We start from the raw sequence: 15,181 nt of genomic DNA on the forward strand, positions 1-15,181 counted from the left end.
AACTCATGTGAAATTTATTCTCCACCTTTGTCAGACTAAAGAGCTTCATATTTTTATCTAACTAATTTTCCACTTCATTTATCTAAGTTTCAAATTTATTCTTTACTTCATTTTTACTCCTAATTAGATATATTGTTGCATATCTTGAATAGCCATTTATGAAAGTTATGAATTACTTTTTTCCTACACGGGCTTCTATATTTTTCAAGTCAAATACACCATTGTGAAAAGTACTTTTGTGTTTTCTCTACTTAAAAGTTTTCTGTGGTGTTTGGACTATACAAGATTTCATAATTTTCAACTCGTAGAATTAGCCCCACGTTGATCATGCTTTCCAGAGTAAACATTTATGTTCTAATTTAGCATGTTGTACATCCAAAGTCCCTATTAGATGAGCAGAAGAACTAGCACTACTTTCATTCATAAAACTGAGTTTAAACAAACCATCACATACATATCCTTTACCAGCAAAAGTGTCATTTTTTTAAATTACACACATTTCATACTTAAAAAAATAAAAAAAATAAAAAAAAAACCCAACTTGAAGTCATTCTCATCAAGTGTTGAATCAAATATAAGATATTTTTCCAAGGTCCAAAACATGAAGCACTTCCGAAAGAGTTAGCATTTTGGCCAGATGTGAGTTTCAAGCTCACATTTCCTTTGCTTACAACCTTAACCTTAGACGATTGGATTTCCTATAAGTATATCCATCAATTTCCATACCTTCTTGTTAGAGAAAAACGCGCTTTGACTGAAGCATAGATACTTCGTGGCTCTTAAGTCAATCTGCTAGTCATTCATGTTGCAATGGCTTTAGTAATGACCCTCACAAATTCCTCAACTACATGTATAAAGTTTTTTCCATTTTGTCACCTTTACGAAGGCGACATTCTTTAGCGAAATAATCAGCCATAACACCTATCATTCTTTTTATCACGTTTGTCTATTTACTTATTCTTGTAAAAATGTGCTTCTTTTTTGGTGTTCTAAACTTTTGATCAACTTGACTTGTCTGAGTGTTCTCAACAAGGTGAGCTCTAGTTATAGATTCTAACTCTATGTATTGTTTATCACAGTTTCCGGCCTCTTGCTCTATCTAAATATGGAGAATTAATGAGGTCTCCAAGCCCATTTAATTTATTTATGTTTATGAGAATTTTTATATTCCTTACATGAGGGTGGAAGTTTTTCAATGATCACAAAAGCTTGGAAAGCATCATCAATACTTATACCTTCTTATGAAATTTCATGAGTAATTTTCTTCAAATTATGTATTTGATCCACCACAACTTTATCATCCATTATTTTAAAATCTATATAACGACCAATAACATACTTTCTTCTTTCAACATCCTCTGCTTTGAATTCTTACTCAAGCTGTTATTATAATTCCTTAGCTAAAGAATGATAACAACAAATATCATAGTTTTCATTTGTCATATTATTTAAGAATATAATTTCAACACAAATAGTCTTCATCTTTCCATTTAGATTGCTCAAATGATGTTGTTGGTCTATTCCTCAAGTGAAGATACTGGGTCTTTGATTACATAGGTCAACTTGAGAGTAATAAGATAAAACTTCAATTTTTTTAGTATCATTTTTTTTTTCTATTCAAAATTCTCTATTATAAGAGTTTCTAAGATAGTTACCATCATGATGGAGATGTAAAGGAGAAATTTGTCTTTAGGTTGTTGGTTGAATTTTAGAGATATAATAGAAAGTAAAATTTTTGAAGACAAATAAAAATAGAAATGAAAAAGAAAACTGACACTCTCTTAAAAACATATTTGCCCCCACAAGAATTAAATCTCGATGCATTAGGTCTTAGCACCTCTGTCCCGAGATGCAACAACTCTCCTTGACAATGGAAAATGCTTGTTGTTGCTATACTCCAATACTCAAATGAAAAACGAAATTTCTTTTAAAAGAAGAAACAAAGGAAACAACTTAGGATATATGGTGCACGACACTTACACGCATTAGGGTTGAAAGTCGGGTAGGTTTAACCCGACTGACCTGTGACCAACCTGACATTAGGTTGGGCTTGGGCAGTATGTATCAGGTTCGGTCTCGAGCTTGGGCTATATGAACACCAACTCGATAAAACTTGGGTCAAGCTCAGGTTGAGGTCTCAGGCTGCCCAACCCAACCCGTACCCGATCAATATATAAGTTACTTATAAATTATAATTGAGTGTGGATCATTTGTGTTGAAGGCACATGAAATTTCAGTGCCATCAGGTCTCATTAGTCCATGTCATTTTCGTTGACTCAAGCTAACAAAATATGCTGGACTTCTCTCTCCCATATAGATTGGGTGGTACACAACATGATTTTTAAAGGAATATTTGTCCTATATTTTAGCTTGTTTGTTCATAAAAAAATAAAATGAAGTTCTTTCCAATAAATAACTACATATATAATTAATTAAATCATAGGTACAAAAAATAAGACATGTATTGAAGTATAATATATTAATGAAATAATGAAAATATTAGCCTGTATCCACCCAATCAACCCGGCTAAGCTTGCTTGGGTTGAGAATTCCTAACCTGAGGTTGGGTTGGATGAGATTGGGGTTGAGGTATAGGAACCTTGGGTTGGGCACAAACCTGGCCCAACCCGCAGATTTTCAGCCCTAATGCATATGTATAGCGGCACCAAACTAGGCGCACATGCAAAGATGCTCTCAAGGTATCCTCTTGTTTTGCAAAATTAAGTACCTAGATAAGAATTTAATACAAAAGCTTTCCTTCCTTTTCTTATCATATATGGGACAAAATCTACAACAATATAAAAGCAGCAGAAATTTTTGATTTTTGTTTAATTTTTAAATCCGTTTTTTCCAACAACTTTTAAGCCCAGAATATTTAACACATCTAATGGAAAGTCCTGATTAGGCACATGCGATTGTAAATGGGGAGGCGTCCGGCACTCGTGCAGGCTTAGCAAAGGTCAACGTATACAAACAAAAAACGAAAAAAAAATCTTCCCATTTTGCGCTTCGACGGTTTATTTTATTTAAATATGATACAACATATGAGCATACATATACGTGCACATTAGTTTTGTGGCCCAAGCTTCTAAGTGCCGAGTGGGACACTTCGACTGTCTGTTTATTTCACACATCCATCAGATGGGCCATGATGCAAAGATGACATGAATCCAATGATTTCTGCCTTTTCTTTGAGAGCTATAGATTCGATGGTTGGCATCGGATGACGAAAGTGCTTCCTTGGAATCATGACCAATGCACGTAAGGGCCTTTTGAACAGAGGTGTGTAATTCATCTGTGAGGAGGAAGCCGTCCCATTGGTCCGGGAGGTATGGTGGATGAGCGTGATGATCTGAATCAGGCGTCCTGCAGGCTGCACCGTTGATTGGCCATTGGCGAGAAATTCCTTTGATTGGACCATCTTAGCGGTTTCACGAATAAACCTTTAGTTTTTTTCCAGCGAGTTTGAATTTATTTCAGAAATGAAATTTCTCTATATTACAAAATGGTGGTGATTTATCCTCCTCTCATAGGCCACCCATGTACGTCACTTCAGATCATCAAAATTGTAGGCATATTGTAAATGTACTGTATCTCTGAAATCACCCCAATCGAGAAATCCCAATCGTCCAATTGATGGCCATCAAATGGGTGGTTAAAAGTTAAACAGTGAATGGTCCAAATTCCAAGGGAAACTGAAGTAGAGCGGGTTGAGAACAATTTCATGGCCAAGCTGGATGCTCCATCGGAGGTGGAAGTGATCTGGATTGTCAAAACTTACAAAAGTGTATATCGCAGACCTGGACGAGGCATCTTGATTTTGGGTAGGACGAACTAATTTGTGAGATTTTATCACATCGACGCCAATTTTATGTATTTATTATTAATAATAAATTTTAATTTACTTTAGGAGCTGCATCCATCATGAAAAGTGCTTAGTATGGTTGAGCCAAATAGGATACTTACTCTAAGTCCAATGGAAATCATGATTATTTATAAATAGTAAGTTTACTATTTATATTAAGCTACCATTCCCAGGAGTTATAATTATATTATGATTCCAAAATTTCATTCTAAGGTTTATGTTATTCTTTAAGAGTTTGTAAACACCAATAAATTTATTATGAATTTTCTAGAATTATTTTATTTTTTTTTTAATTTTTCCCATTGAGGAAGACGGTGCTCAACCTCACGTCATTCCCTGCATCAGAAGCAAATAAGATGGTTGATAGTTTATTCTGAATGTAGTTTCTGGGTCATGCTCCATCCACAAATGGGTCAGCGTGGAGCATCTGAACCATACAAACTGTTGGCCGTAGGATAAAAATCACCTGTAGCAGTAACCAGTGCTGCCTGTTTATTAGGTGAGCTATAATACCGAAATCAATGGACAGCTGATGGTCTAAATCTTGCTCAATGTATGTATGTGGATCACCACAGGAGCCAATTAACCATGTTTTCTCCCCACTTGAGCTTAATTGTGGGGCTCACCGTAACGGCACAACGGCTTGTTTTTTAAAACAAGCGTTATACGCGAGCATTTTTCTTACACTAAAAGTTGAACAACTCAATCAAATCGAGTTCTTTCTCATTCATATCATAAGGAGGAGAAATGGACTCATGAAAGGCACAGACGTGAAGGAGACATTTGAAGACTTTTCAACACCCCATACATCACATAATGCGTACATGGTAGTCATGGTGTTGGTGGAATGGAGATTGCTTTGCACTTAATTCTGCTAAGAAGCGGCTGCTTTTCGAGGGATTAATCCGACACTCGTGAGCTTCTCCTCCAAATTTCATTGTCGGTTCTAAGTTTCCTTCTACTGGTCTCTGGTGTCTACTTCCGGCCATGGCGATGACGCCATGGACATTGCTGTTGCTGTTGCTTGTTGCTGCAGCAGGCCTTAACAGGGTCTCTAGCTCTACAGATGGTCGAGATGGTAACGTAGAGATGCTTCTACTCTCTTCCACTTGAATTGGGTTTTCTTCTCCATGGAAAGACATATATATATAGGCATGCTCACCTACGCACGTGTGCACCTTTGCACACGTGTCATGGGTGTCGAATCCGAACGGTCCATAAGATGTGGAATCCCATCCAACGTTAGGCAGTGAATTTTCACCCTGATCTAAGATTCTGGTGGGCCATAGCAAAGAGAAATTCAAATCAAGGGAAGAAACTGTTTGCATTTCTCATGGCCCACCAAAGTTTTGGATCAAAGTAAACTTTTGTACCAAGGGCTTTCAGGAGGCTCTGCTTCATGTAGACCATTCAGATTTTTGAGACTCATCACATATGATGAGTTCTCAAAAAAGTTTGTATGTAGTATGCAGAAATTGGTTTGCCGTGAGCGTTTTCACGAGGTTCTGCTTGACGTGGACCGTTCAGATTTTCGAGACTCGCCAGGTCTGGTGAGATAAAAAAAAAAAAATCGTATGTAGTACATGCGAACTCGTCGGCAGGTGAGCATTTCCGATATATATATATATATATATATATATAAAATCTTCCTCTTCTTTTATTTCTTCCCTCTCTCTTTCTCCTTGGGTTTGAAAGTAGCGTTATCATCTTACATGAATCCACCCACGTTACTTATTTGGGTTTGTGCGCACGTCGTGTGAGAGAGGGGGTTGTTCTGCTCATCTCTGCTGAAAGTCTCCGTTACCTATGGTCGATGTAAAGCCATTTCAGGACCTACGGCTGTGTTTGGCTCACGGCAATTGCAGGAGTCAAGAAAAATAATTTGTGAATTTGGATTTATACTCTTACTAGAATTTTCAAGAATGGGAAATTCTGTTTTCTCGCGTTGAATTTTGAAAGAAAGAAAGATCCATGTATCCATAGGGTCGCATGGTTTCATGATTTTATTATTATTATTATTATTATTATTATTATTTTAAAATTCCTCTGACGGCATAAACCGGAAAACTCATGGATTGTTTTTTAGGCAGCCTTATAATATTGGATATGGGCCCATGGGGCCACTTTTGGGATACCATTAGCGGGTGAGTTCGAATTCCTTTTCGCCTTTATCTCGGTGTTTATCTTATGAGGATTAAATTAATTTAAATTTAAATTTAAATTCCATTTTCAATCTTAAGAGAAGGGATATCGGATGAGATGAGTTCCCCCTCATCCAAACTCCTCTATCCCTTCCTATTAAAAGGAAGAGAGTATTGGCGAACGGTAAAAGCATGCGAAATGAATCAAGTAGAAAAAATCTTATGGGAAAAAACCATAGCACAAAGCGACGAGTAATGCACCGTTAAAGCAGAAATACAAGAGCAAGTGTTATCGATTCGAAAAAGCCTCAAACCTACTTCACAAATACAAGTTATGCCCTTGAAATCTTTAGGAATGAATTTAGAAAGCCTAGAACTCTTATACTCCTCAAATCCCAATTACACCCGATATATATAGTATAACGTAGTATAACAATCGGAATAGGAAACAAATCCCACACTTACACAAATTTGTGTGCGCGCTCGATGACATCTTCAATGGGACTTCAATGGTATCGATGATCTGTCGATGTTATCGAACACCTTCGATGTTATCGAGTAAAATGTCAAAACGTTCCAATAACAAAATATGAATTTTTTGGATTTTTCCAATGACATCAAGCATCTGTCGATGGCATCGACTACTGCTCGATGACATTGAGTGGTCTGTCGATGCCATCGACAGACCCGCCGTTTATAAAATTAAGATATCAATAAAAATCTCCACCATGTCTTCAATATTCATTCTTAATAACTTCATATCATCATCTCTAATTCTGTTTTGCATCATAACTCTACCATTGCTTTTCGTGCACAATCCGTCTTTCATTTACTCTTTTGTCAAGCATAGAGAAGTTGTACAAAACTTAAACTTTTCTAAGGGAACCACCTTTGTGAGCATGTCAGACAGATTCACACTTGTGTGAATCTTCTCTAAAGTTACACTTCCTTCCTCAATTACTTGTCAATTAAAATGGTGACGCACATCAATATGTTTAGTACGTGAGTGATAAATAAAATTATTAGCCAAATTGACCGTACTTTCGTTATCACAATTAATCGGCCTAGCCTCCTGATGTAGAGCGGGTCGGGACAGTTTCATGGCCAAGATGGATAAGAAAAGGTCCAATCGATGACAAAAGTGATCTGGACTGTCAGACCTTAGATCGGGCATATCTCACAATCTGGAATGAGTTATCAGGCGTAAAATATATGATTTTGGGGTAGAACGAGCTACTTTAGCCAACCAACCCTGCTATGTCAGGTTACCCAGGCCAGATTTGTGAAATACCACCAGATCAACGGTCGTTTCCCTATTTTAATTCCATTTTTACTATAAATAGTAAGTTTTAGTTTGATTATAACTCTTCATCCGTTGGGCTTAAAGAGTTGTGTCCAACATGAAAAGTGCTTAGAATAATTAGGAGAACAGCTTGGTGAAGCCAAATAGGACACTTAGTATTTTTAGCCGAAAACCTTGCGCACTAGTAGACATCACAACCATCTATAAATAGTAAGTTTACTATTTATAGTAAGTTGCGAATTCTACAAGTTTTAGTTGTAGTTTGCTTCTGATTTCTCGCCCATTACTTGGTACCCTTATTTAAAGGGGTTGTGAACTCTTTTATTTCATTCATTAGTCAAATTTTGAATTTATTAGAATTTATTTCTATTTTCTTGCTTTTTTTCCTCGTGGATTCGAGGAGTCTCTGTGAGGAGTCCAGAGAAGCTCCATGGATTCAGAGTAGTTATCCTTGAGGAAGACGGTGATCGACCTCATCACGTTCATCCCTGCATCAATTGGTATCAAAGCGAGGATTATCCTCGGGCCGATAGTAAGTAACGAAGATATGAGCCAAAATCCTGTGGACGGTGATCCAAGGATTCGTGATCTTGCGGAAAGAATGGAAGCTTTCTACCGGGAGAGTCAGTTGAGCATGCAAGGGCTGTAGGAACCCTCGACCGTCTTGCGGATGCGCTACTTCTGCCCCGAGCCCTAGGCGGTGCTCTACTACCTATGGTTGCTCCACCGCCTATGGTTGCTATACGACATAACCCCAATTTTCGTAGAGCACTACCAGCGGAAAACTGTAGGATGACACCAGATGATTCAAGTTCTAGCGATGAGGACAATAATGATGGTTTTGCCTGACGACCAATTCATGGAGGCGATGATCTAGATCGTGCTGAAAGAGACTATCGAGGTAAGGCTGAACTTCCTAGTTTTAATGGTTTATTACGCATAGAAGATTTCCTCGATTGGCTAGCCAAAGTAGAGAGATATTTTGATTATATGGACGTGCCAGATCATAAGAAAGTAAAATTTGTTGCATTTAAATTAAAATTTAGTGCTTCTGCATGGTGGGAGCAATTACAACTTTCACGACCCCGCTAGAACAAGGCGCCCATCTCATCATGGCCACGGATGAGACGTCTTCTTCGATTACAATTTCTCCCTAGTGATTATGAGTAGATATTATTCTAACAATACCAGAATTGCCAACAAAAAATCGAACTGTCATAGATTACACTAAAGAATTCTAGCAGTTGGTAACACGAAATGATCTATCAAAATCTGAGTCACAGAAGGTAGCACGATTTATAGGTGAGTTGCGACTGACAATTTAGGATCGAGTTCAGATGTACCCAGTCGGGACTGGATGAAGCAGTTCAATTGGCAAGTAGGGCAGAAACGCAACTTGCGAGGGTTCCTTCTCGACCCTATCCTTCAACTCGACCCCCCATGATGGGTCTCACGCAGGATCCAGTACTGGTACAAGAAAAAGAACAGTAGGAGAACGTCCTCAACCTCCTGCAACTGCAAGCCGTGATACTAGGAGTGGTTCATCCAGACCTCAACGTACAACACCCACAACAGTGGGCCCAATTAGGATTCCAAATCCTTATGCTCGGCCAAGGTCGAACAATTGTTACCGCTGTGGCCAACCGGGCCACTTATCAAACAACTGTCCTCAACGTCCCGTGACACATTTGACCATAAACGAAGGGGTCACTAAATGTGAGGCCGTAGAAGAAGATCCTGACTTTGATGAACATGAACAAGCCATTGAGGAAATAGCAGATGGCGATGAAGTGATGGGTGAGGATCGTGGCGAATCTCTAGTTGTGAGGTGATTACTGTATACCCCACGGAAGGAATTACATTTACAGCGACACGATATATTCCATACGCGATGCACTGTTAACGGGAAGGTCTGTTATGTGATCATAGACAGTGGTAGTATCGAGAACATCGTCTCAAGAGTAATGGTGGAAGTTACCAACAACAAAACTTCCTTCCCGTAGTCAATTGGCTAGATAAAAAAGGTGAACGAGACCAAGGTAACTAAACAATGCACTATCTCATTTTCAATTGGCAAAAATTATAAGGATCAAAAACTTTGTGAAGTGGTCGACATGGAAGCATGCCATATGTTACTTGGTCAACCCTGGCAGTCGGACCGTGATGCGACCCATCGAGGACGAGACAATGTTTATATATTCGTCAAGGATCGAAAAATAATCCTTGCCCCTATGGCACCAGAGAACCACTCTGAAGCCTCTAAAGTGGAGGGGAGTTTCCTCTTAACCATTCAAGATTTCATGAAGGTATCCAAGGAAACTAGTGAGGTATACGCCGTGGTGGTGAGGGTTGAGGAATCGGAACCCTTAAATATTTCTCCAAGTTTAAGACTATTGCTAAACGAATTTAAAGAAGTCTGGCCTGAAGATTTACTTAATGGATTGGCCCCCATGAGGGATATTCAACATCATATAGACCTTGTCCCTGGGACTAGCTTACCCAACCGCCCTCATTATCGGATGAGTCCGAAGGAATGTCAGATACTTTAGGGGCAAGTGGAGGAATTGATCCGTATGGGTCTCTTGAGAGAGAGCATGAGCTCATGTGTCGTACCAGCATTATTAACGCTAAAAAAAAGATGGAAGCTATTGCATGTGTGTTAAGAGCCGGGTAATCAACAAAATTACCATCAAATATCGGTTCACAATCCCACGGTTAAACGACATGCTAGAGGGGGCCAAGGTGTTCTCTAAACTAAACCTGAGGAGCAGGTACCATCAGATTCGTATCTGACTTGGTGATGAGTGAAAAATGACATTTAAGACCAAGGAAGGGTTGTATGAGTGGCTGGTCATGCCCTTCGGTCTATCGAACGCACCAAGTACTTTTATGCGTTTGATGAATCAAGTTCTAAAACCGTTCATTAGCCGATTTGTGGTAGTATATTTTGATGACATACTGATATATAGCCAGGATGAACGGAGCATAGGAAACATCTCAAGCAGGTGCTGCAGGTCCTACAAATTAACAAGTTGTACTTCAACTTGAAGAAGTGTAGCTTTTTAACGGACAGCTTGTTGTTTATAGGATTTGCGATAATGTCCATGGGCATCCGTGTGGACGATGAAAAGGTGTGAGCCATTAGGGAATGACTGATCCCAACAAACATTCCTGAGGTGAGGAGTTTTCACGAGTTGACGACCTTCAATCATCGATTAGTGCGAAATTTTAGCACAATAGTTACCTATTACAAATTGCATGAAAAAAAGACCATTTCATTGGACCGATGAAGCTAACAGAGCTTTCATGAGATCAAGCGTTATTTGTCCACAACACCGGTCTTGGTGCTTCCTAATTTTGACAAGCTGTTTGAAATAGAGTGTGACGCTTTATATGTCGAAATCAGAGGAGTATTATCACAAGAAGGCAGGCCGGTAGCCTTCTACAGCGAGAAGCTCAGCGAAGCCCGAAAGAAGTGGTCGACGTATGAGCTTAAGTTATATGTAGTTGTTCAGGCATTGCGACATTGGTGGCATTATCTGATTCAAAGAGAGTTTGTTCTGTACACTGATCACCAAGCATTAAAGTTTATTGATGACAAACTAACATGAATTGTATACATGTTAAATGGGTTGCGTTTTTATAGGAATTCATGTTCTTTCTGAAGCACAAATCAAGGTAGCAGAACAAGGTGGCTGATGCACTTAGCTATCGTGCATCACTACTTATTACGATGAGCAATGAGGTGGTCAGCTTCAATTGTCTCAAGTTGTATCCCGAGGACGAAGACTTCAAAAATTATTGAGTGAAGTACCAAGAAGGTCACCCCAGTGACCTTCATATATAGGACAGTTTTCTCTTCAAAGAGAATCGATTGTGCATCCCCCAAAGTTCTCTGAGAGAGCAGATTATTCAAGAGCTACATAAAGGTGGCCTCGGTGGACACCTTGGGCAAGATAAGATGCGAGCTCTTGTGTAAGAGCGGTATTATTGGCTGCAATTGGTATGTGATGTGGGAAAAGTGGTATAACGTTGTCATGTTTGCCAGACCTCCAAGGGGCAATCTCAGAATATGGGCTTTTATACCCCATTACATGTGCCTAACGGTCGATTTATCTGTGGACTTCGTGCTTGGTCTCCCACAAACACAACGCTGCATGGATTCAGTGTTTGTGGTGGTAGATCGTTTCTTCAAGATGGCGCACTTTATCCCACGCAAGAAGACCCTTAATGCAACACACGTGGCGAATCTATTTTTTAGGGAGGTCGTACGGTTACACGGAGTCCCCAAAACCATTACTTCTGATCGTGACACGAAGTTTATTATCCACTTTTGGCAGACTTTGTGGACTCAATTTGATACATAACTTCAGTTCAGCAGTGCCTACCACCCACAGACTGATAGACAGAGTGAGGTTGTGAATCATACATTAGGAAACCACCTTTACTATATTTTAGGAGAAAAACTGAAGCAGTGAGATTTGGCCTTGTCTCAGTAGATTTTGCATTCAACAATATGGTGAACCACTCGACAAGGAAATCGTCATTCCAGATTATCTACAGATGAGTTCCTCGCCACACGCTTGACTTGGTCCCTCTGCCCAAGTTCCTAGGCACGAGCATTGCAGTAAAACATATGGCGGATAGGATCATAGGCATTCATACAGAAGTACAGACCAAGCTACATGCCTCGAACAAGAAGTACAAAGAATAAGCAGACAAGCATCGGCGACAATAAGTGTTCGAGGTGGGTGACCGCATTATGGTTCATCTATACAAAGAGATATTTCCGAACAGGACGTATAACAAGTTGAAGAATAAGAAGATTGGACCCGTCCCAATCATCCGAAAGATCAATGACAACGCTTATGTTGTTGATCTTCCAGATGACATGGCGATCTCACGGACTTTCAACGTCGCAAACCAGACTGAGTAACATGAAACAGAGTAGGACAAGTTCTTTTAAAGTAGAGGGGACTGATGTAGAGTGGGTCGCAGATAGTTTCATAGGCAACATGGATAAGAAAAGGCCATGTCGATGATAGAAGTGATCCGGACCTTCGGACCTTAGATCGGGCGTATCTCACAATTTGGAATGAGTTATCAGGCGTAAAATATATGATTTTAGGGTAGAACGAGCTACTTTAGACAACCAAACCTACTATGTCAGGTTTCCCAAGCTGGATTTGCGAAGTACCTCCAGATTAAAAGGTCATTTCCTTATTTTAATTCCGTTTTTACTATAAATAGTAAGTTTTAGTTTGATTAAACTCTTCATCCATTGGGCTTTAGGAGTTATGTCTAACATGAAAAGTGCTTAAAATAATTAGGAGAACAGCTTGGTGAAGCCAAATAGGACACTTACTATTTTTAGCCAAAAACCTTGCACACTAGTAGACATCACGACAGTCTATAAATAGTAAGTTTACGATTTATAGTAAGTTGTGAATTCTAGGAGTTTTAGTTGTAGTTTGCTTTTGATTTCTCTCCCATTGCTTGGTACCCCTATTTAAAGGGTCGTGAACTCGTTTATTTCATTTATCAATCAAATTTCAAATTTATTAGAATTTATTTCTATTTTCTTGCTTTCTTTCCTCATGGATTCGAGAAGTCTCTGTGAGGAGTCCAGATAAGTTCCATAGATTCGGAGTAGTTATCCTTGAGGAAGACAGTGATTGCTCTCATCACGTTCATCCCTGCATCACCTCCTGCTGAAGCCCCAACCAATTTATCATCCCTCTCAACCAAACGCCTTCCTAAAATGCTTATGTCACCATTATATACTCAATTTCGGTTGTGGAAAGAGCCACCAGAGACTGAAGCTTTGACATCTAATTGATCGCTCCACCTTTTAGTACAAACAAGTAACCAAAAGTTAACCTTTTATTATCCACACTGCCCGCATAATCTGAATCCACATAACCTCCTAACTTGGGCACTAATTTCTTAAATGATAAGATGTAGTCTTGCGTACCTCAAATGTGTCAAAATAGTTATTTCACCGCTTCTCAGTGTTGCTTACCAGGGTTAGACATGTATCTGTTAACAACACCCACTGCATGTGAAATATCTTGTCTTATACAGACCATGGCATATATCAAGCAGCCAACTGCACTCGAATAAGGCACACGAAACATATCTTGCTTTTCTTCATCTGTTTTACGATTCTTCTTTGAAGATACCTTAAAATGAGTCGTATGGGGAACGTTGACCGGCTTAGCCTTATCAGTCTTATACTTTATCAATACCTTATCAAGGTAGTCCACTTGAAATAACCAAAACTTGCTCCTCTTCCTATGTTTGTGTGTGTTAATGCCGAGAATCCTCTTTACAACTCTCACATCTTTCATCTCGAATGTCCCTGATAACATAGTCTTCAGTAAGTCGATCTCAAACGTGCTATAATTAGTGATAAGTATGTCATCGACATACAAAACCAAGATAATAAATTTTTCATCACTCAGTGTCGTGTAATATACATAATGATTATATTCACTTTTCGTAAACTTCTAACTCACCATGAAAGAATCAAACTTTTTATACCATTGCCAAGGCGACTGTTTTCGGCCATACAATGACCTCTTCAACTTGCAAACCTTGTTCTGTGCCCCTTGTGTTTCAAAACCTTCTGGTTGCTTTATGTAAATCTGCTCTTCCAATTTTCTGTGTAGGAAGGCAGTCTTCACATCCATCAATTTTAGCTCGAGATTGTATTAGGTAAATAACACCAACATGAATATAATAAATATTTGTTTCACCACAAACGTGAAAATCTCAGTGAAGTCGATGAATTCTCTATGAGTGTATCCCTTCGCAACCAACCTTGCCTTGTACCTATCATGTTTCTTCTTAAAGATCTACTTTCACCAGATTACTTTACAGCCAACGAAAAGCTCCACCAACTCCTACGTCTTATTCTTGTGCAAGGAGTCGATCTCATCATCAATTGCGGCTTTTCACTTTTCAGCATCAGGCTCATAAAGAGCCCCCTGAAAAGTAGACAGATCCCCATTATCCATAATGAGAGAAAAAGTGACATTTGAGTCATCCCTGTACCTTGTCAGTAACATGCGATCCCGTGGCGGATTCCTTCTCAGATGTGGTTGCTCCACCTATTCCTATACCTTTGTTTATGTCTCTATATCGGCCTTGTCTTATCTTCATCTATCTGTACATCCACAATCAACTTTTCAGCCTCCTTATGTTCATCCTTATGGAACAAGAATCTTTCATCAAATTTAACGCCACAATTAAGGAAGAGTTCCTTGTGATTCAGTCATACAACCTATATCCCTATACACCACCACCATAGCTAACAAATATGTACTTTTTAGCCCTTTAGTCTAGCTTATCTCTCTCAACTAATGGTACATGAGATAAACATCATAAATAAATATACACAATCTCGAGTAGTCTACTTGCTGACCACTCCACACTTCCTCTAGAATCTTACATCAATAGCCATAGAAGAAGAGTGATTCACCAAGTAACAAGCCATGTTACATAATTCCTTGCCCAACTCAACATTATTGATCATGCATTAGGCCCTCTCCAAGAGAATCTGATTCATCCACTGGACCACACTATTCTACTCTAGTGTGTGGCGCATTGTGTTGTGCCTCATGATCCCTTTAGCTTTGCAATACCAATTAAACTCCCCAGAAGTAAACTCCCCACAATTATCAATCCTCAACACATTCACCTTTTTCCTTGACTATTAAATCATAATCGCCTTCCACTGCTTGAAGTTGGTGAAAATATCGGATTTATTTTTCATAAAATAAACCCACACTTTTCTAAAATAGTCGTCAAGGAAGGTGATAAACCATGACGATCCTCTATCAGAAATCATGGGTGTCGGACCCCATACAT

General features: G+C 39.0%; 1 protein-coding gene across 1 annotated transcript in view; it reads left to right on the plus strand.

The window, feature by feature from the left end:
* The first annotated feature begins 4,707 nt into the window (after window positions 1-4,707).
* Window positions 4,708-15,181, plus strand: part of LOC131223715 (leucine-rich repeat receptor protein kinase HPCA1-like) — a 43,787-nt gene continuing 33,313 nt past the window's right edge. The window contains exon 1 of the mRNA XM_058219195.1: window positions 4,708-4,943. Coding sequence (XP_058075178.1) covers window positions 4,853-4,943 — 91 coding nt within the window. The 5' untranslated portion in view covers window positions 4,708-4,852. The remainder of the gene's footprint in view (window positions 4,944-15,181) is intronic.

This window comes from Magnolia sinica, chromosome 13, assembly GCF_029962835.1.
Source record: "Magnolia sinica isolate HGM2019 chromosome 13, MsV1, whole genome shotgun sequence".
NCBI lineage: Eukaryota > Viridiplantae > Streptophyta > Magnoliopsida > Magnoliales > Magnoliaceae > Magnolia > Magnolia sinica.